The sequence below is a fragment of the Neoarius graeffei genome, chromosome 16 (assembly GCF_027579695.1).
Source record: "Neoarius graeffei isolate fNeoGra1 chromosome 16, fNeoGra1.pri, whole genome shotgun sequence".
In the NCBI taxonomy this organism is placed as follows: Eukaryota; Metazoa; Chordata; class Actinopteri; order Siluriformes; family Ariidae; genus Neoarius; species Neoarius graeffei.
The window spans coordinates 58,338,576-58,359,176 of NC_083584.1; the positions used below are offsets into that span (position 1 = coordinate 58,338,576).

The window sequence follows — 20,601 nt, forward strand, 5'->3', positions numbered from 1 at the left end:
TTTATTTATTTATTTTTAAATTTTGGATTTACTGCATTAATATTTGTACACAACTAAATACAGTAGGTATAAGTTTGTTACTAATATTGTAATGGAATAATCATCCATTGTCACATCCGTCCACCAATTTTTATAATTTCTTTCAGTGTCCTTTATAGTTCAGTTGAAGAGTTTCAAATAATTAATATTAGTCAAATACAGTGCCTGTTCATAAAAAATGTCAACAATATTCTCAACGTATGGATTCCATGTATTATGCAAATAGAATATTGACTTTGTTTTCTGACAGTTTCTCGTGATGGTGTTATTCTCGGGAAAAATTCAATATAAATTAATACCTAAAGGAATTTTGCGTTAATGGTAAATTATAAATGATATATGTAGTATCTTTTCTCATTTCCGTGCATGAAAGAGTGAATATATGAGACTTTTACTATCTGATGGTTTAGTCAATTAATCTGTCACATCCGTCCACCAATTTTAGGCCAATGAAAATATCTGTGTCAGGAAAAACGTCAGTCATTGATAATTAGTAGAACACTGGTATACTATTTCTTCTTATCTCGAATAGATATTTTTGATGATGATGATGCCCTTTATTGTCACTAGTCACATGTACCAGCGAAATTAGCCATCAACCTGTCCGTACATATACAACATACAGTTGACATAGGGTAGACAGGACAGGAAGACAGGGATGAAGATAAAAAGGAAACACAACATGAGGAGAGATAAGGAAAAAAAGAACCCCCCACTATGCTCCTGTCAGGAGTACAGTGTGGGAACATTTAAAAAACCTTTGCACATAAGCACACAACAACACAAGTACACTTTAAACACGGGACTTGAGGGGGGAGGGGAGGAGGTAATCCAGCGCAAGCAAGCAGCCGTCCGCTCCTGCAGCCATGAAGGCGCTGGTCACACACCCGCTTGTCACACTGGGGGTAAAAATGGCGACCGCGGAAAGTTAGAGAAGGAACGCGAGAGTGTCTCCCGGCAGTGACCTTCAGGGGGAAATGTTGCCTCAGCAACGTCCTGAACTGAGGCTGGTGCTGTCTCAGGGACCCAAATGTCGATAAGATATAAATTGTTTGGTCTTTCCAGACGCAGTCTTTGCACGTCCACACCGCTCGTCCATATCTGTCCATTCCGTCAATTCTATTCAAATTCAAATTGATCTCCGAAAAATGTATTCCTTGCAAAGCTGAAAGCTGCTCCGAGATAACAACCATTTTGTGGTTAAAGTTCTGAATGTCCACAGTCCGAGTGCCAACAGCTTTGTCCACCACTCCAATCATATCGGGCAGCTTCGTGGGGCTTTGAACAGCTGTCACTGTTGTCTGATTTCCTCGATATACCAGGGCAATGCCTAATCCAATCAGCAAAAGTCCTGTAATCATGGTTCCGAATAGGTAGATATCTTCAATGTCCTCCACAGAAAGAATCGCCAGGCACACGACCCGCCACCACTCCCATGCGTCCATCGTGTAACCAGCCGCAAACATTTTGTTACAGAATGTGACTAAAGTCTAAATTATGGGAAAAATAGAGGAGAAACGACAAAGCGGCTGAAAAGAAAGCAAGGTGGAGAATGGAAATACAGTAAATCCTCTAATACTGGCCTGTATTCCATTACTGGCCGGGACTCTAATATTGGCCGGTCTCGCTGTCGGAGGAGGTAAATAATGGCCGGACTCTAATACAGGCCGGGGCTATAACCAACGATGTTTCTGAGATCATAGTGGCCTTACACAATCGTTCCGATCTGAAAGACAATTGTGATCAGTGGCGCTGCCAGGCGTATGGCCGTACGCACTAGGCGTACCTTGGGGAGAGAGATATTTTTTTAAATTATAATTGTTACCTGAATGCTTTGGCAATGCAACATAATTTGAGAAAGAGAGAGAGAGAGAGAGACGTGTGTGTGCCGGCGCATTTGTGTGCTTCAGGAGTGGGCGGGGTGTGCGTGACCAAGAAAGCTCATTGGTCAGTGCAGATATACTTTTCTTGCACCACTGAGATTCTCTCCAGTTTTGAGAAACGGAGACAGACAATCGTCAGTAGTCAGAGCTTGTGCGAGAATTTATTGAGAAGCGAGTCAAAAATGAGTAAACGAACCCTGAAACAAACGAGCTTGTTTCAGACTTTTACGAAAAAGTCCAAAAGCAGTGATCCAGGGGTGTCATCTGCTTGCCAGTCCTCTCCAGTATCAGCTAGTAACACGGCACCGGCAGCTTCCACTCCTCCGCAACCGAGCAGCAGTACGCTGCAGCTGGATGCGAGCTCAGTTCCTTTGAGGGAATTGCCTTCATCTACCTCTGAGTTTGAAACTAGCCATACATCCAGTGAATTTCATATAAGAGCACCTACATCTCCCCATGTCCCTTACGATCAGAAGTAGATGGTTGCTCCACCTTGCTGACAAACGAGCCATCAGATAGCTTTACTAATGAGCCACGAGTCAGCCCGCTATCACTGACATCAGATTTATCAGACATAGGTAAACTTCAACCAGATGCCTTAAAATGTGCACCGGACTCTGTAAAGCTCAATGTCCTACAGAACCGCTTCAAACCAGACAGAGGGTGGGTGGCTCCTTCTACTCTGATTTTCGGTAAACTCAGAAAAATACCCGAGGAGTTTTTCAGCGAGTCTCTGTACCCCACGTTGCGCTACAGTGTGTGTCAGAGTCGTGCGTGCGGTAGTGCTGAGCAAGTTCACTAGATTCTAATCGAGGCTATAAAGAGTTTATTGTTTATTGTCGTGTGTAGTTCACATATGTTGTTCAAATATCAGCCTGTGTTCATGGAAGGCTATTGTTCAATTTCAAGTTAAAGTTCTATCGTTGTTTTGTGTATAAGCCTATAGATCGACTCTTCATAGAAACTGCAGCACGCAAGCGGTTTTTTTTTTTTTGGGGGGGGGGGGGGGGGATTACACCGCTAGTGCGTACCTTACAGTTCAACCCTGCAGGCGCCCCTGATTGTGATTACCGGTAGGTCTGGTGGTAACCAGGCAACCAAGCATCAACTTGACTCGAACGTGAGACTTCAGTTTTCAGTCACCAGCATCTTTTTATTCATTCCACTGGTAGTCTGTTTTGCTCAAATAGAAATAGAGGCCTGCCTCTAATTCTGGCCTCCTTCCAATAATGGCCTGGACCAAGATGCACTTGAGTGAAATAAAGGCCCCGGCCTATATTAGAGGATTTACAGTAACTGCCAACAATGAGCAATATCAAAGTATTAAAAAAAGACAGAGCAAGGAAACAAAAAAAGAACGTCAAAAGCAACGTAGGAAATCACAGTTGGAGTAACGGAGAGAAAAAGACAGAATGCGACAACAAAAGCATAGAAACAACTAACTTAAAGTGCATATCACGGGTAAATTCAGGAGCAAGATCAATGTAATTCCCTTATTTTATATTAAACTTTGGTCAAATATTTGTAACATTTTGCATTTTGTGCAATTTTTTTCCCTTGCGCAATACCAGAAAAATTCAGTTGAAATCAAGCCATTTGAGGCGAATTGGTCCGCCTCTGAAAAAACTCGGCATTTGGATTTCCCAGCAAACATTGATTTTCGTGACGTCGCGTGCGGGACGCCTCCCTCTGAATCCTACGTCAGCGCTGGTTTGTTTATGAGAAAACGACCTGGTGGTTTTCTGCAAATGTCTTCAACGTTATCGCGTAATTATTAAAATGGTTAACAGATGTATCGTAGGAGGGTGTAGCAACACCAATCTTGATGGGATTAGTACTCATCGTTTTCCAAAAGACCGGACAATGAGAGAGAAATGGGAGCGCTTGGTCTACACAGGCTGTGCACTGAAACCGTGCAAAGCTCGCGCAGCCTGCTGGCGCTTCCGCAGGTGACGTCACGAATCTGGCTCCAGACTCCCTTGGGATTTTTCCAGACGCGTTTTGTTATTTTATTTCTTTCTGCTGTAGACAGATGGCCTTGTGCAAAATTACCCTTCTGGATGAGTGTGTAAAGGGACATACTTTCATATTAAAAAACATGAAATTGGTCCAGAATATGCACTTTAATGAATGTGAAAAACATCTTTCAATTAATATAAAAAAAGTCTTCAGACCAACGTAGATGGCTCCCCAAAATCTAGTTTCTTGTTATTATCGAGTGATATCATGTAGCACAGAGCTCAATTTCATTCTAAATATACTGTAAGCACCTTAATATAAAATGTACAGAGTTTTTCGTTGCAGTCTTTTTTAACTGTATGTTTGTGCTGATTTCTTTGAGTTTATTGAATAAAGTCTTTCTACAGTTATGATTGTATTCCAGTGTAAATGTTCTAGCTACTGTATTTCTCACATTGCTATATACATCTTTCACATGCATATTGCAATTTATACTAATTCCATTTAAGTATATCTCTATTTTGTCACATCCGTCCACCAACAAAATATAGATCGTATGTGCTAAAATCATTGACATGTTTTCCGAAATGTCGAGCTCATGCTGTCTTGAAGTTTATTGTGTCTGTATTGGAGAACATTAAACAATATTTTAAACATAGTTTGATGCATCTAAGTTGACTTTCTTGTAAAACTGGCCACCAAATCGGTACCCAAAGCAAATTTTAGCGGAATAGTATTCCTTTAAGGCACGTTTTAATTCTTGCAGAACGTCCTTGAGACCAGTTCATTCCTGTTATCACTCATGTTACAGCAACAGTAAACAGCTGGTTGTTTACCTGCCTCACTTTTTTGCTCTGTTTCTTGAAATTAATCAGACAAATAAGTCAATCAGTCAGTCAATAAACAGCTTGTTTTGATGCCAAGCAAGCTAAGTTTTTCCTGCTGGTGGAAAAAGTACTGACTGCTCCAAATGACCGGTTTCTGTCGACCTGCTTGTTTGTTGTTCTGATTGTGACGGTCGGTCGATCGCAGGGACTCTTGTGGACACAATACAGTCACGAGAAAAAGAAAGTACTTCAGGTCTCTGTTTATCAGGGATGTGGGACAGTCTTCAGGACAGAGCTGTATGCACTTTGTACTTTCATGATAACATGACTACTTTTTTTTTTTTTTTGGTTGGTTGGTTGGTTGGTTGGTTGGTTAAGAGAAATAAAATAAGGTGTGTATGTAGCTGGGCCATTCTCAGAAAATGTGCTAAGTAACAGTAAAGACATTTCAGAAATGTTTGTATCCATTAATTTTAGATACTGTACAATCCTTGTAAATATCTTTAATAGACCAAAAAAAGCATATTTCACGAATTCACAAAGCAAGAGGTGGAAAAATAATGCCCAGTTGTTGTTTTTACCATTACCTATAATGTCTTTACTGTTACCCTATAGAGTAACGGTAAAGACATCTCATGGCATTTTTGAGGTCACTGAGTGCAGAAAAAAAGAGAAACAAATTTATGCATTTATTATCCCATCCTAACTTGCTACTTCGCTTACTAAACCTTTTCAACATGCAGCATCATTTATCTTTATCATTTGGAGGTAACGGCAAAGACAGTTAATTTCCCTGACATCTTGAAATTTTATATTTGCCTGATCAGTGTCCTGGATTCCAATATTGACGCATCATTGATTTCTTCTCTTCCCTCCCTCCAAAAAAGGCTGCTCAACATCCTGGTCCTTCCTCATGTAGCTGCACTGCCCTCTAGTGTCAAAGCCCTGAGTTACAGCATGATTTTACCATTTGGGTAACGGTAAAGACATCAAGAAAGTACACATTCTTGCGCATATATTTTAGGCTATACATCAAAAACTGTTGAAGCAAAAAATCATGATATTTTCCACAATAAAAAGTGAAGGTTTCGAGGTAATATTTCAGAAAGAAAAGTGAAAATAAAATAAAAAACAAAGGAACTATTTTCATTCAAATTTCACTAATCCTCATTTTAGATACATGGCGGTAATGACATTTTGGTATATTTTGGCAAAATAAAATTTTTGCAATGCAGACGTTGTCATATATAATTTTTTATTTTTTAAACACAACTCTGTTAAATTCTTTCTTAAAATAAATAAATGTATAATGGGGGCCAGGATTAATAGTTTTTGAGAAAAAACAGACTTCACGTTTAAACCTGAATTTGTCACGTTTTCTGAATGGCCCAGCTGCTGTGACGTGATCACTGGAGCTGACTTTCCAGAATGTGAATGTAACTATAAACGGTTAAAAGCACTCCAGATCACTGATGAATAAGTTCAGATTGAACTGTGATTTTAGTAGGCGGTGAGTTGCTGTGCTGTTTAACGAATAAAACCGTGCCGTTATTGGAAAATAATCAACTTTATTCCGCTTCTATCATCTCTGCTTTGCAGTCTGTCCTTCTGCGTCACGCCGCACTGTGATTGATTTATTTTCCTGTAACGGCGTGCCCCCAGGTGTTCTCTACCTTACATAACGTATCCCAGGCTGCATTCCGGTTCCCATTTTCATTTCTACAATCCGGGTAAATTGAAACGGTGTTTAATTGCTTGCTGTTATACTGAGATGATCTCACACTCCACCGTCTGACGGGGAGACAGCGGTCTTCGAACCCTCCTGCTTCAGGATCCAACAGCATATCAGAGATGTGGGGCTCATGATGGGACGGTTTCAGTGTTGGTTTAATGTTAGTCTGATGATAACAGCTAGTCTTAACCTTAACTCCATAACTTCACCATGTGGCACTGACATTCAGATTCATGTTGATAAGAAATCCAATACAGAAGTAGTGGCGACTCGTCCCGGGGGTAATTAGCCGAATGTAGTCTTGATCCTGGACACTGCGGCTTCTTTAAAGAGCCGCATGTCGATTTATTGGGGGGGGGAAGAGGTTTTATTAATTATCTTTACATTTCTTCATCATGTGTACTCACTTTAGATAAAGAAACAAATTGCTTTGGAGGCTCTGAGTGAGCCGTATTGTCCACTCGTGCAGCTCCGAATGCCGTGGAAGCCACCGTGTTGATCATGTGACCAAAACGCAGAAGAGAAGAACTCCATGAGGTCTCAGTTTTCTGCTGGCAGCAGTTGCCTCTGCCTTGTTCACGAGGGATCTGCATTTCTGTGAAGCCCTTTTGTGACAATATCTTGTATTTTATCATTTATTGTTAAGTGTTTTTACAAATAAGATTGGATGGAATTGAGAATAAAACGGTGCATGTTCAAGGTGTACATTTAGACAATGCGTGAAGGATTAAAGGGTTAAGTCGTGTCCTAAGTGTTTAAAAAAAACCTTTATAGTGCAGAAGGATGGTTTAGCACTTTTTTTTTATTTCTTCAAAGAATTTCTTTTTACTGTTTGGGTTGATGAAAGTCCCAAAAATCCAAGTACTTTAATCTGGAACAGAACCGAGCTGATCAGCTTTCTAGATTTAAAAAAATATGCAAGAGCGCTGTAACTAAATTGTGCCGACGAATCCCATCTAATCGAGCCGCAAGAGCTGCCTCTGTTTTTCACTCCAACTCATTGAAACGGCGCAGTAAGACGTACTCGGCGTAAAGCTTTCGGTCATATTTGCTGTTCTTTTAACGCAAAGAAAAATTGCTGATTGTCCCTTTTAATAAATAAGTACTAGAACCATCTCGAACAGTTGCTGTGTAGAGTGGGGTAATACGCCCCCGTGGGGTAAAAGGCCCCCGGCCTGTTTTACCCAAAATAACCACCAGATGGTGCAAAGTTACATTTCTATTGTTGCTATGGACTGGCTTGACAACGGGGATATACAAATATCCACTGTGGATCGCATATCAGCAACGCAGCGGAGAGAAATCAAATTTCATGGTAAGTGATATAATTTTCAGATATCAGTAAAACTGTATTTAGATAGCTGCTATTTCGTCAGATATCACAGCTGTGTATGTGGTATGAGTAGACAAGTCAGTACGTTAAAAAAATACATTAGGTATAAAAAGTTGAATCACATTTTGAAAGTAAGACCCTTTTTTGTAAAAGTGTAGTCTGTGGGGTAAAACGCCCCCTTAATGGCGGGGTAAATGGCCCCCAGGGGGCATTGTTTCCTTTTATCATAATTAGAGTAGAGTGGGGGAAAAAGTCCCCCTTAAGGAAAATTCAGTTTTTCTCCAAGTTGAAATTAACCATGTGTTTAGTTTTAATCATAGTTTTTGACAACAGTGACATGAACAAGAATGCCACCTAAAGTTTGCCTAAAGTTAATACTTAATTTTTTTTTAACAAAAACAAACATTGTGCCAAGGGGGCCTTTTACCCCCCCAGTGGGGTAAAAGGCCCCCTGAGGTGGGGCAATATAGTCTGGCTAACGCGACTTCAAAGCTCTGCGAGCATTTGGTCTGGCAAAGATATTAAGCCCAACCGTTTCCCAAAGGCATGGTTGACCCGCCTCCCTGAAATGCCTCAGTTTGCTACTGGTCACAGCCAGAAAAGGCTGTGACGAAGCTTAAACCAATCACATCACTCTTTCCTCTGACGCGACGGTATGTGACACGACGGAAACTGCTTGAGTAACAGGAAGAAGATAAATACCTCCAGGGCTGCTCTTTGCTCCGTTTTCAATGAGAACTACCCGTTGAATGCTTTCAATACAGCATCTACCGCTGTGTCAAAGGCTTGCCGCTGCTCCATGTTCATAATGTTTCTAGTGAATGAAGTGCTTCCGGCATAGATTCTGTAAACAATCTATGGCTTCCGGTCGCAGTTCTACTACGTCACTGCCTTGAACACGCCTCTACCCAGGGTCGTTGGAGATGCTCAAAGTTGATTGGCTCCCGATTTTTCGGGAGCTTGGAAGAGCTGGCGATAGCTTGCCTTGCCAGACTAAGCTCGCAACAGCCCCCCGTGTTGCGTCACACTTAGGATGGGTGGGCCCAGGCTAGGGGCAATAGGCCCCCTCACTCAAAAAAACAAGAAAATATCCCTGAATTAATGAATAGCTTGTTCTTTGTTAATTCATGTTCAATCCACACAAAATTATATTGAAATTAAGATGCGAAATATAATAAAATAATGCATCTATTCATTAATTCAGGGATATTTTCTTGTTTCTTTCACATTATAGGCTTAAGTAAACACTTTTGCTATCCAAACAGCTTTTTTTGAGTGAGGGGGCCTATTGCCCCACCTCAGGGGGCCTTTTACCCCACTGGGGGGGTAAAAGGCCCCCTTGGCACAATGTTTGTTTTTGTTAAAAAAAAAAATTAAGTATTAACTTTAGGCAAACTTTAGGTGGCATTACTGTTCATGTCACTGTTGTCAAAAACTATGATTAAAACTAAACACATGGTTCATTTCAACTTGGAGAAAAACTGAATTTTCCTTAAGGGGGGCTTTTTCCCCCACTCTACTCTATCTGTGGTGTTCCCAGGTGGAAAAGGAAAACCACTTCCTGAGGAAACTGGGCTGCAGCGCAGCAGAAGGAGTCAAGGTGCTCTCGATCTTTGGCAACACGGGCGACGGCAAATCACACACGCTGAACCACGTGCTGTTTGGCAGCGAGGAAGTGTTCGCGACCTCTCCCTCTCCGGCTTCGTGTACCGTTGGAGTGTGGGCCGCGTACGAGCCTCGTCTGGGCCTGATCGTGCTGGACACAGAGGGTCTGCTCGGCACCTCCACAAACCAGAACAAGAGAATGCGTCTGCTGTTAAAAGTCCTGGCTGTGTCCGACGTGGCCGTGTACCGCACACAGGCCGAGCGTCTGCACAACGACATGTTCCATTTCTTAGGCAGCGCTTCAGCCACGTACCTGAAGTACTTCACGCCTCAGCTGCGTGCTCTGTCCAACCGCTGTGGGCTCGATGTGCCACTATCTAACCTCGGGCTGGCGGTGGTGGTGTTCCAGGAGACCTCACGCACTCAGCTGCTGGATCACGGTGAGCAAATCAGCACACGATCTCCTCTACGAACAGGGAGATGAAAATGTGCCTGTCATCAACTTAAACAAGAGCCCTATTTTTGAAATTTTTTTGTATGAATTGATTTAAACGTTGAGACTGTAGTGTTTGTGCTTGTCGACAGACACCACAGTGCCGGCGGATATCCTGCTTCAGAAACGTTTCCATGACCTGAGCCTGAGCACAGAAGCCTTCAGCTCCGTGCAGTATGTCGGCACGCAGACCATCACACCTCCAACGAACTTCTCTCAGCTCAGGGACACCATCACGAAGCAGGTGAAGAGCACGGCGTCACGAGCCCCACGCCAGCCAGACATCGTCTTCAGCGCCCTGCAGGTAGGACGTCCTCCACCTCGACATGGGGGATTGGGTTGATTTCACAATAACCGCATCCTCTTAGATCACGAAGAATTAAAAACACATTAAAGTGTATGTGACGCCTCTAAACCCCACTTTTTTTTCCTTGTACAAAGCAACAATCATCGTTGATTGACCATAACTGATCTAAAAGGCCATAAATTAACGGAAAATCAGCCGATTTTCACGGAATCTGCCGAGACTGAAGCGGAAGATCCCGAAGGGGTGCGTGACGTCACGCGTGTAACAATCCAGATGTCAATTTCATTCCCGTGTGCAGCAGTGGTTAGACTAGTCTTGATATGGAATCACGTTTTGGAGAGAATTCTGACAGTGATTGGGATTCTTATATGTCGGATGAAGGGGCTGATGATTGTCAAGGATATTCCGGACTAAATGGTTATCTTTTCGAGCCCCCAAGATGATAAACTGCCAGTTCACGACAGTCTTCCTCTGTAGCGTGCGTGAGAGAGAGAGAATGTGCAGAACGCGGTGGTTACCTTTCATCATGTTTTCCTGAACAAAACTAAAAACAAATTGAGTTGCAATATTGCAATCTGAGAGCATTTAACATGCTTCAGTTCATAATTCATGATTGTGCGTGCATTTTTTTTTTCCTCTTAAAGTGCATCAGATATGATAAGATCGGATGTCGCGAGCGTGTAAATGTTGCTCGTAATCCTGCGTCTGGTGCACTGTGTGTGTGTGTGAGATAATAAGGGAATTGACGAACTGTCCAAATGTCAGATCAAATGTCATTTATTAAATAAACGAGTTTCTTTTTGCTCCAGTAATTCCCATGTGGTTGTTCCGATGGTGATGAACACTTGATGAATCAGATTTATTATTAGTCAGAGACACAAAATCTGCCCGCTTCGTTTGTACAAACCTCACCCACCCACTGCCGCTTTAGATTAGTGTCATTTCTCAGAAATTCGTGAACTGAATGTCCTGCTGTATCGGGATTTGAACAGCCAAACACAACGCAGCACTTTCACATCGCTATTTTTGCAAGATTCCAACAACAATATCCAATTTCAGCGAGTAAACAAGCACGGAGTCAGATGAACGGAAATGACCTGGATAACCGGGGTTCCACGCATGACGTAATACGAGATTATCCCGGCGGCAAGGCTGCCTTTTTCCAGGATTCGCGATTTATCCATAGTTTTGTGCTTGATAATAAAATGACAAATTATTACTTCATTTTGGTCGTTACTAACGATGTTCATTATAAGGCATTACATTCACTTTAAAGGTTTTGGTGTTCTACTATTACACAGAATGTTACACAGGCTGACCGTAATACTGTGTTCAGAAGGAAAATGAGCATCTGGATCAAAACAGATGTGTCCGATAACACAAACAGAACTGCGCATGGCAAAGTATAGCCTCAAATCGGACAAGTCGCGCCAACAGAAGTCGACACCGAGTGTACGGAGCATTTAATGCCAGGGTTTGACTCGCTTTATACGTAAAACGTCTGCGTTCGTTCATTTACTCGTTCATGTCTGACCGCATGACGGTCATTTGGACGTATGCTGAAGACACAAAGAGCTGGGTCTCAAATCCCATACTTGTGTTCTGATCTAGACAGTACGTAAGTGTTGTTCCATTACAGTTAGTGTTTTAATTGGGGGGGAAACTCGTGTGGGTTTAAAACTTACCAAAGTGTATTTTTGTACTGTATATTCAAGTATCAGTATCACAATCACCTAAGACAAGAATGTTACATGTCCGAGGTGTGTGAGGGGTTTTTTTTTGTTTGTTTGTTTTTAAAATCAGTAGTTAACTGGAAGTATGCTCTGAAAGCTAGTGATCACTCACAGGAGGCTTTTTCTTCTTAAAAGCTCAGAGTAAACAGGGGTTGAAATTAACTTTTGAATGTACTTGCCCTCAGGGCAACCAACCCCAAAAATTGACTTGCCCACATGCATGTATCAGTTGCCCTACTTTTTTGCAGGTTGACTGGGTAAGTAATTTGCATAAAAAGCAATCTGGATGTATATTATAGAGTATGCAATAAAATATTTCAACTTGTTTTGCCATTGTTTGATTACTGATTAATAGAAATAAAGTTATAACACTCGTACAATGGGGCAAAAAAGTATTTAGTCAGCCACCAATTGTGCAAGTTCTCCCACTTAAAAAGATCAGAGAGGCCTGTAATTTTCATCATAGGTACACTTCAACTATAAGAGACAGAATGGGGGGAAAGAATCCAGGAAATCACATTGTAGGATTTTTAATGAATTAATTGGTAAATTCCTCGGTAAAATAAGTATTTGGTCACCAACAAACAAGCAAGATTTCTGGTTCTCACAGACCTGTAACTTCTTCTTTAAGAGGCTCCTCTGTCCTCCACTCGTTACATGTATTAATGGCACCTGTTTGAACTCGTTATCAGTATAAAAGACACCTGTCCACAACCTCAAACAGTCACACTCCAAACTCCACTATGGCCAAGACCAAAGAGCTGTCAAAGGACACCAGAAACAAAATTGTAGACCTGCACCAGGCTGGGAAGACTGAATCTGCAATAGGTAAGCAGCTTGGTGTGAAGAAATCAACTGTGGGAGCAATTATTAGAAAATGGAAGACATGCAAGACCACTGATAATCTCCCTCGATCTGGGGCTCCACGCAAGATCTCACCCCGTGGGGTCAAAATGATCACACGAACGGTGAGCAAAAATCCCAGAACCACACGGGGGGACCTAGTGAATGACCTGCAGAGAGCTGGGACCAAAGTAACAAAGGCTACCATCAGTAACACACTACGCCGTCAGGGACTCAAATCCTGCAGTGCCAGACGTGTGCCCCTGCTTAAGCCAGTACATGTCCAGCCCCGTCTGAAGTTTGCTAGAGAGCATTTGGATGATCCAGAAGAGGATTGGGAGAATGTCATATGGTCAAATGAAACCAAAATAGAACTTTTTGGTAAAAGCTCAACTTGTCGTGTTTGGAGGAGAAAGAATGCTGAGTTGCATCCAAAGAACACCATACCTACTGTGAAGCATGGGGGTGGAAACATCACGCTTTGGGGCTGTTTTTCTGCAAAGGGACCAGGACGACTGATCCGTGTAAAGGAAAGAATGAATGGAGCCATGTATTGTGAGATTTTGAGTGAAAACCTCCTTCCATCAGCAAGGGCACTGAAGATGAAACGTGGCTGGGTCTTTCAGCATGACAATGATCCCAAACACTCCACCCGGGCAACGAAGGAGTGGCTTCGTAAGAAGCATTTCAAGGTCCTGGAGTGGCCTAGCTAGTCTCCAGATCTCAACCCCAGAGAAAATCTTTGGAGGGAGTTGAAAGTCCGTGTTGCCCAGCGACAGCCCCAAAACATCACTGCTCTAGAGGAGATGTGCATGGAGGAATGGGCCAAAATACCAGCAACAGTGTGTGAAAACCTTGTGAAGACCTACAGAAAACGTTTGACCTCTGTCATTGCCAACAAAGGGTATATAACAAAGTATTGAGATGAACTTTTGTTATTGACCAAATACTTATTTTCCACCATAATTTGCAAATAAATTCTTTAAAAATCAGACAATGTGATTTTCTGGATTTTTTTTGGCTCATTTTGTCTCTCATAGTTGAAGTGTACCTATGATGAAAATTACAGGCCACTCTCATCTTTTTAAGTGGGAGAACTTGCACAATTGGTGACTGACTAAATACTTTTTTGCCCCACTGTATGTTTTTGGTGTTTATTTCATCATGATGAACAGTAAAACAAGTAGGTATAACTACTAGTATCTTCTATTAAACATGTTAAACAGTCAGAAAACATCATGCCATCATGGTCAAGTGGAACTGATCAAATCAGAATTAAAAATCAGTCCAAAAAGACGCTTCGTTCGTTCTAGCCTACATGACCGTGGCGCCTCGTGTGAATAATCGTAATATCATGTAGCGCCATCTCGCGAATGGAAGCGTCAACTACCGCAACGAACCAAAGTCAAGGACAAACGAAAGAGAAGACGGGAAAAATCAAGTTTCCGTTCTGTTTCTGTTAGGAATCACAACAACTTAATTTTTCTTGGTAAAATAGACATTCAAACACAGTTGTCCGACGGACAACTAGTGATAATTTTATTGTTGCCCGAGTATGAGAATGACTGACTTGCCCATGTCCGTCGGTACATGCTTAATTTCGACCCCTGAGTAAAGCCGTGACGTTCTCGCCAGACTCGAAGAGCATCTTTTATCAGAAAACTCCACAGCTCAGAATGACTTGCTTTGCCGTGGCACGCTGTTAAAAATCGTCCCGCTGTACAAAAGGTACGCAGGCGAGTACGATGTGTGTCGAGCCGTGTATCGTGTCGAACTCTGACCCCGAACTAAAATCTTGAAGTCGCTGCTGTACTGATGGACCAACACGCTAATAAAACCTGGTCATTGATGGGTTTACGGTTGAGATAAAACCCAGGTGCATAAAAACACGGAGAATTAAATGTGTATCTGTACTATCTGTGTGACCTGCACTCGTTGTTGTTGTTTTTTCCACACTCAGGCCTTGAGTGATCGGTTCTGCGGAGAAATCTCTGATGACAAAATTAGCATGTACTCCTTTTTTCCTGGCGAGGATTTCACCTGCCCTTCTGTCTGCCTCAGCTGCAAGTAAGTACGCCATGAGTTCCTGCTGCTGCGTTGGATTGAAAGCGTGCAGTGTGTGTGTGTGTGTGTGTGTGTGTGTGTGTGTGTGTGGCAGCTAAAATATCCGAGTCCGAGCTCAAGTTCACAAGCTTCTGTCATTAACTATTTTTAATCAACACTTGGACTTTTTTGAGCTAACTCAGTGTTTTAGAGGCAGAAAGAACACACTGAGGGTTCGACGCTCAAAATATCTTGGTGATGATGGTGTTGTAATAAAGTAAAAACACTCCTCAGTATATTCCAGTCTGTTGTTGGGTTGATTAAAATGGTGCTTTGTGACCTTTTCTTTTCTTTTCTTTTATTTTCTTTTCTTTTATTTTATTTTATTTTATTTTATTTGGTTGTGGCTTTACCATTTGCTGTAAGAATGGCCTGAACCACCAGAAGGACCGAATGCCACATATGGCGGATGGATTGTGCCAGTACACTCATCAGTACAACAACAAGGTTCTTATATGCAAGGTGAGTTAGCATAATACTGACCGCTTGATTTCGTTTCTGTCCAAAAGCAAACCGAAGTAAGTCGTGACAACCTGTGTGTGTTGCTGTCTCCAGAAATGCTATGAAGGTGGAAGAGAAGTGATTGTCGTGCCCAAGACCTCCGCCTCCTCTGATAACCTGTGGTTTGGTCTGGCGAAGTACGCCTGGTCCGGGTGAGCGAGCAAGAGAGTTTTATTACGTGATTAGTTGAATTGGACATAGATTCCATTCTTCACTCTTCCGTCCAATCAGTTGTCATTTCTGCCATCATGTCTTGGAACATGAGCATACAAAGGGATTATTTTTGTAGTCAGTGAACAAATTTGTTTTAATATCGCAGTATGTGAGTTTGACTTCTCACTCAAAAATACACAAAAAAGAACACTTTTTTCCAAGCCAATCAGTATATGAATCTGGACTGATTGACAGCTGTGCCAATGTCTTATCTCATCTCGTTGTCTCTAGCCGCTTTATCCTGTTCTACAGGCAAGCTGGAGCCTATCCCAGCTGACTACGGGTGAAAGGTGGGGTATACCCTGGACAAGTCGCCAGGTCATCACAGGGCTGACACATAGACACAGACAACCATTCACACTCACATTCACACCTACGGTCAATTTAGAGTCACCAGTTAACCTAACCTGCATGTCTTTGGACTGTGTGGGGAAACCGGAGCACCCGGAGGAAACCCACGCGGACTCGGGGACAACATACAAACTCCGCACAGAAAGGCCCTCGCCGGCCACGGGGCTCGAACCCGGACCTTCTTGCTGTGAGGCAACAGCGCTAACCACTACACCACTGTGCCGCCCCCTGTGCCAATGTTTTAAACTGTAATATGAACGGAGACCCTGGAAGCCCCACCCCTTTTTCCTCATCTCGCCCAAGTCCTCTTCTCTCAACTTATGTGCTTGAAATCAGAGGTGGACAGTAACAAAGTGCATTTACTTGAGTACTGTACTTAAGTACACTTTTTGAGTATCTGTACTTGTTAATTTTTTTGGCAACTTATGACTTTAACTTCACTACTTTTCCGACTGGACTGGACTTCTCCGCAGGTGACACTGAGACGGCCGATCAGTAATCACTAGGGTCACGTCACATCCATAGACTGTATAAAATCAAGTCCAGTGATTTCTCAGCAGCGTTATTTAACACGATCAGTCGATGGCGGAATGGAAGGAGGCTGTTCTTCTGGGGAACGCATGCACTCACGGCTATAGCTAGAACCCATGTTTCAGTTTCCTGAATGGATTAAAGATCCGTTTTTTGTTTTAAACGTTTGCCAAAAACTAACCACATCGCAGTCTACACCTGCGGAAGCATATTGAGGTTTGTAAACGTTTTATTCCAAGAGAAAGCTTGCAGTGAAGATGTCTGTGCTTTTTGAGCTAGCGATAATGTTGCAAACGTAGCTATGCAGTCTGGTTAGTCAAATGACTTTCTATGGATTTTCCTGCCAAATTGCCATAGCCTTGCCACGGCTAACGGTAACACATAGCTAGTTAACGTGGACACTGTTAGTTAGCATGTAAAAACGGAGTTATGCTAACATGAATAACGTTCACTTATCTGAAGTCCTTTTGGAAATATTTGTTTTAGCATAATCTTGCCAAATTAACAAAATATAGAAATCTTTCTTTTCTAGTAGCGTTAGATACCCAATATGATTTCTAAGAACTAAAAAAAATGAGATGAACAGTATTGTACTCGTCAGTCACAACAAATTGCTGGAATTTGTTTTGATGTCAGATGATGGTCTTGCATTTTTTTGTCTTGCTTAAAGCAGTGTTGCTGTTGGGCAGTTATTAAGCTCGAGGTGTGGACCTGGATTTTAATCAGGTTGGATTGTCCTTTTTATTTTCTGAGCAAGCTGCATTTACAGCTATTCCATGGTCTTCCCGATTAACCTACACATACTGTCAGGACAAACAGACGAAGACCCAAGAGCGCAAGTTAAATGTTGAATTTATTGATAGCAGGGGAAAGGGGAGGATGTGTGTGTGAAATCCAGTGGCAGGAAGACTGAGAGGCAGGGATGGCTGGTAGGAGCGTGGTGGTGATGTCTGAGGTCTCCCATCCAAGTACTAACCCAACCTGGCCCTGCTTAGCAGCTACAATCAGACAAGATCAGGCAGTGTCAGAGTGGTTTGGCTGCAAGCTGACAGCCCTTGATGTTCAGGCGGTTTCCCAGTGAGCAGGCTCTCAGCAGGCAGACAGGACAGGGCTGAAGAGTTGATGGAGTAGATGCCTAGAAAGACGATCTGACACTGAAGCTTGGGAGGACTGCAGTTTAAATATGCACAGGGAAGGGAGCAGGTGATAGGAACCAGCCAATGACAGTCACTGAAAGTCAAATGAGGGTTGATGATGTTAATAGACAGCAGGTGAGCCTGATGGGGAAGGAGCATGCGGGCGTGGCAGGTAATACAGAGTGGAGAGGAGCGGAATGTTACCTGAAGAGAGGAAACCACAGGTAGGACCATGACAGAACCCCCCCTCAAGGGACGGCTCCAGAAGTCCCAAGACACAGATCCACCAAGATGGGCGGGAGGAGGGGGAATACCGGTGGAGGGTCAGAATTCCTCTGACCGGTCAGTGTCCATAGCCTCCACACCATCTTCACTGTCGGAAGACTCGTCATCCAAGGGCCCCCGCCCAGGATTCAGTTCAGTGTCAGACTCGGGCACAGGAGTAGGAGCAGGGTCCGGAAGTGGATCCGCACGATGAGAACCCCTACGTCGACCCCGTCGGATGGAGGGCTGGTCAGGGTGTAGTCGATGGAAGTCGGCGATGAGGGCCAGATCCAGAATCCTTCCAGCAGGGACCCATGCCCTCTCCTCAGGACCATAACCCTCCCAGTCTACCAAGTATTGGATGCCCCTGCCCCTTCGTTGCGAGCGGAGCAGTCGCCGGACCATGTAGACAGGTCCACCATCAATGAAGTGTGGGGGAGGGGGCGGTGGTGTTACCGGGATCAGGGGACTCTCGTGCACCGGTTTGAGCTTGGAGACGTGGAAGGTGGGATGTATCTTCATGGTCCTGGGCAGCAACAGCCAAACTGCCATTGGACTGATGACCTTCTGTACGGGGAAGGGTCCGATGGAGCGAGGCACCAATTTGCGTGACTCCACCCACAGTGGTAGGTCTCGAGCAGACAACCATACCTTCTGGCCGACATGGTAAACAGGTGCAGGGGTCCTCCGCCGGTTAGCCCCAATAGCATAGCTGGTACTGGATTTCAGGAGTGCGGTGCGGGCCTGGGCCCACGTGCGGCGGCAGTGGCGGACATAGGCGAGAGCAGACGGGCAGGTGGCTTCTCCCTCCTGGCTGGCGAACAGAGGTGGTTGATAACCATACACACACTGGAAGGGTGAGAGTCTGGTGGCAGAACTGGTGAGGGAGTTGTGGGCATATTCCACCCAGAGCAGATGTTGAGCCCAGGCGTGGGAGTTGCGTGAAGCCACACACCTAAGTGCCTTCTCCAGTTCTTGGTTCATACGCTCTGTTTGGCCATTTGACTGTGGGTGAAACCCAGATGACAGACTGGCAGTGGCCCCAAGGAGGTGGCAGAATTCCTTCCAGAACCTGGCGGAGAACTGCGGTCCCCGGTCGGACACGATGTCCCTGGGCAGGCTGTGGACTCAGAAGACATGTTCTAAGATGACCCGGGCAGTCTGCTTCGCAGTTGGCAGTTTAGGGAGAGGCACAAAGTGGGTCATCTTACTGAAGCGGTCCACGATGGTGAGGATGATCGTATTCCCTTCCGACGGGGGAAGACCAGTAACAAAATCCAGGAAGACATGGGACCAGGGACGCATGGGTACTGGCAGGGGCTGGAGTAACCCGGATGGGGGCTGACTGGGGGATTTGTGCTGGTTGCAAGTGGGGCAGGCTCTCACAAAATCCCGGATGTCCTTCCTCATTAACGGCCACCAGAACCTCTGAGACAGCAGATGGAGGGTGCTTGTGACCCCGGGGTGATAGGCCAGGTGGGAGTCATGTCCCCATTGAATGACCTGAGACCTCAGACCGGCTGGGACATAGAGACAGTTGGAGGGGCAAGCGCTGGGGCTTGGCTGGTCCCTGATGGCTTCTCGAACCTGCTCCTCGATGTCCCAGGTCAGGGCAGCAATGACACAGGGGCTTGGGAGGATGGGTGTAGAGTCCTCCTTGGATGCCTCATCCCTCTGAAACATCCGGGAGAGTGCATCGGGCTTGATGTTGCAGGAGCCAGGACGGTAGGAAAGGACGAAGTTGAAACGGGTGAAGAATAATGACCACTGGCGCTGGCGGGAGTTTAGCCTCCTGGCTGTCCAGATATACTCCAGGTTTTTGTGGTCTGTCCAGACCACAAACAGAACCCTAGACCCCTCCAACCAGTGGCGCCACTCCTCGAGGATGAGCTTGACAGCCAGTAGCTCGCGGTTGCTGATGTCGTAGTTGCTTTCTGCTGGGGTCAGTCTTTGGGAGTAGAAGGCACAGGGGTGCATTTTGCCATCCTCTGCTGCTCGCTGGGAAAGCACAGCCCCGACTCCCACGTCCGAAGCATCTACCTCCACCACCAACTGCCGCTCGGCGTCAGGCACCCGGAGGATGGGAGCTGAAGTGAAACAGGCCTTGAGGGTTTCGAAGGCTTTGTCAGCTGCTGCAGTCCATTGGAATGGCTGTTTGATGCTGGTCAGTGTGGTGAGTGGGGCTGCCACGGTGCTGTAGCCTCGGATGAATCTTCTATAGAAGTTGGCAAACCCCAGGAACTGCTGCAGTTTCTTACGGCTCTCAGGAACCGGCCATGACATTACTGCCGACACCTTCGCAGGGTCCATTTGAATGCTGCCCTCAGTCACCACATATCCCAGGAATGAGACAGACTGAGCATGGAACTCGCACTTCTCTGCTTTCACAAACAGAGAGTTCTCCAGCAGGCGGCGCAGGACCAACTGGACATGGTGAGTGTGTTCAGACAGGGTTTTAGAGAAGATCAAAATATCATCCAAGTAAATGAAAACAAACTTGTTGAGCATGTCTCTGAGGATGTCGTTTACCAGCGCCTGGAACACTGCTGGGGCATTGGTGAGACCGAATGGCATGACAAGGTATTCATAATGTCCCGTCGGGGTGTTGAACACCGTCTTCCACTCGTCGCCTTCTCTCACTCACACCAGATGGTAAGCGTTCCGAAGATCTAGCTTGGTGAATACTGTGGCCCCTTGAAGCAGTTCAAAGGCGGAGGAGAGTAGTGGCAGAGGGTAGCAGTGCTTAAT

The 20,601-nt window shown here is 44.4% G+C and overlaps 1 protein-coding gene across 1 annotated transcript in view; it reads left to right on the forward strand.

The window, feature by feature from the left end:
• LOC132900142 (zinc finger FYVE domain-containing protein 1-like) overlaps positions 1–15,514 on the forward strand; it is a 43,402-nt gene extending 27,888 nt beyond the window's left edge. Inside the window, exons 2-6 of the mRNA XM_060942173.1 lie at positions 9,314–9,818; positions 9,964–10,175; positions 14,715–14,821; positions 15,211–15,319; positions 15,413–15,514. Coding sequence (XP_060798156.1) covers positions 9,314–9,818; positions 9,964–10,175; positions 14,715–14,821; positions 15,211–15,319; positions 15,413–15,514 — 1,035 coding nt within the window. The remainder of the gene's footprint in view (positions 1–9,313; positions 9,819–9,963; positions 10,176–14,714; positions 14,822–15,210; positions 15,320–15,412) is intronic.
• The last annotated feature ends 5,087 nt before the right edge of the window (positions 15,515–20,601 follow it).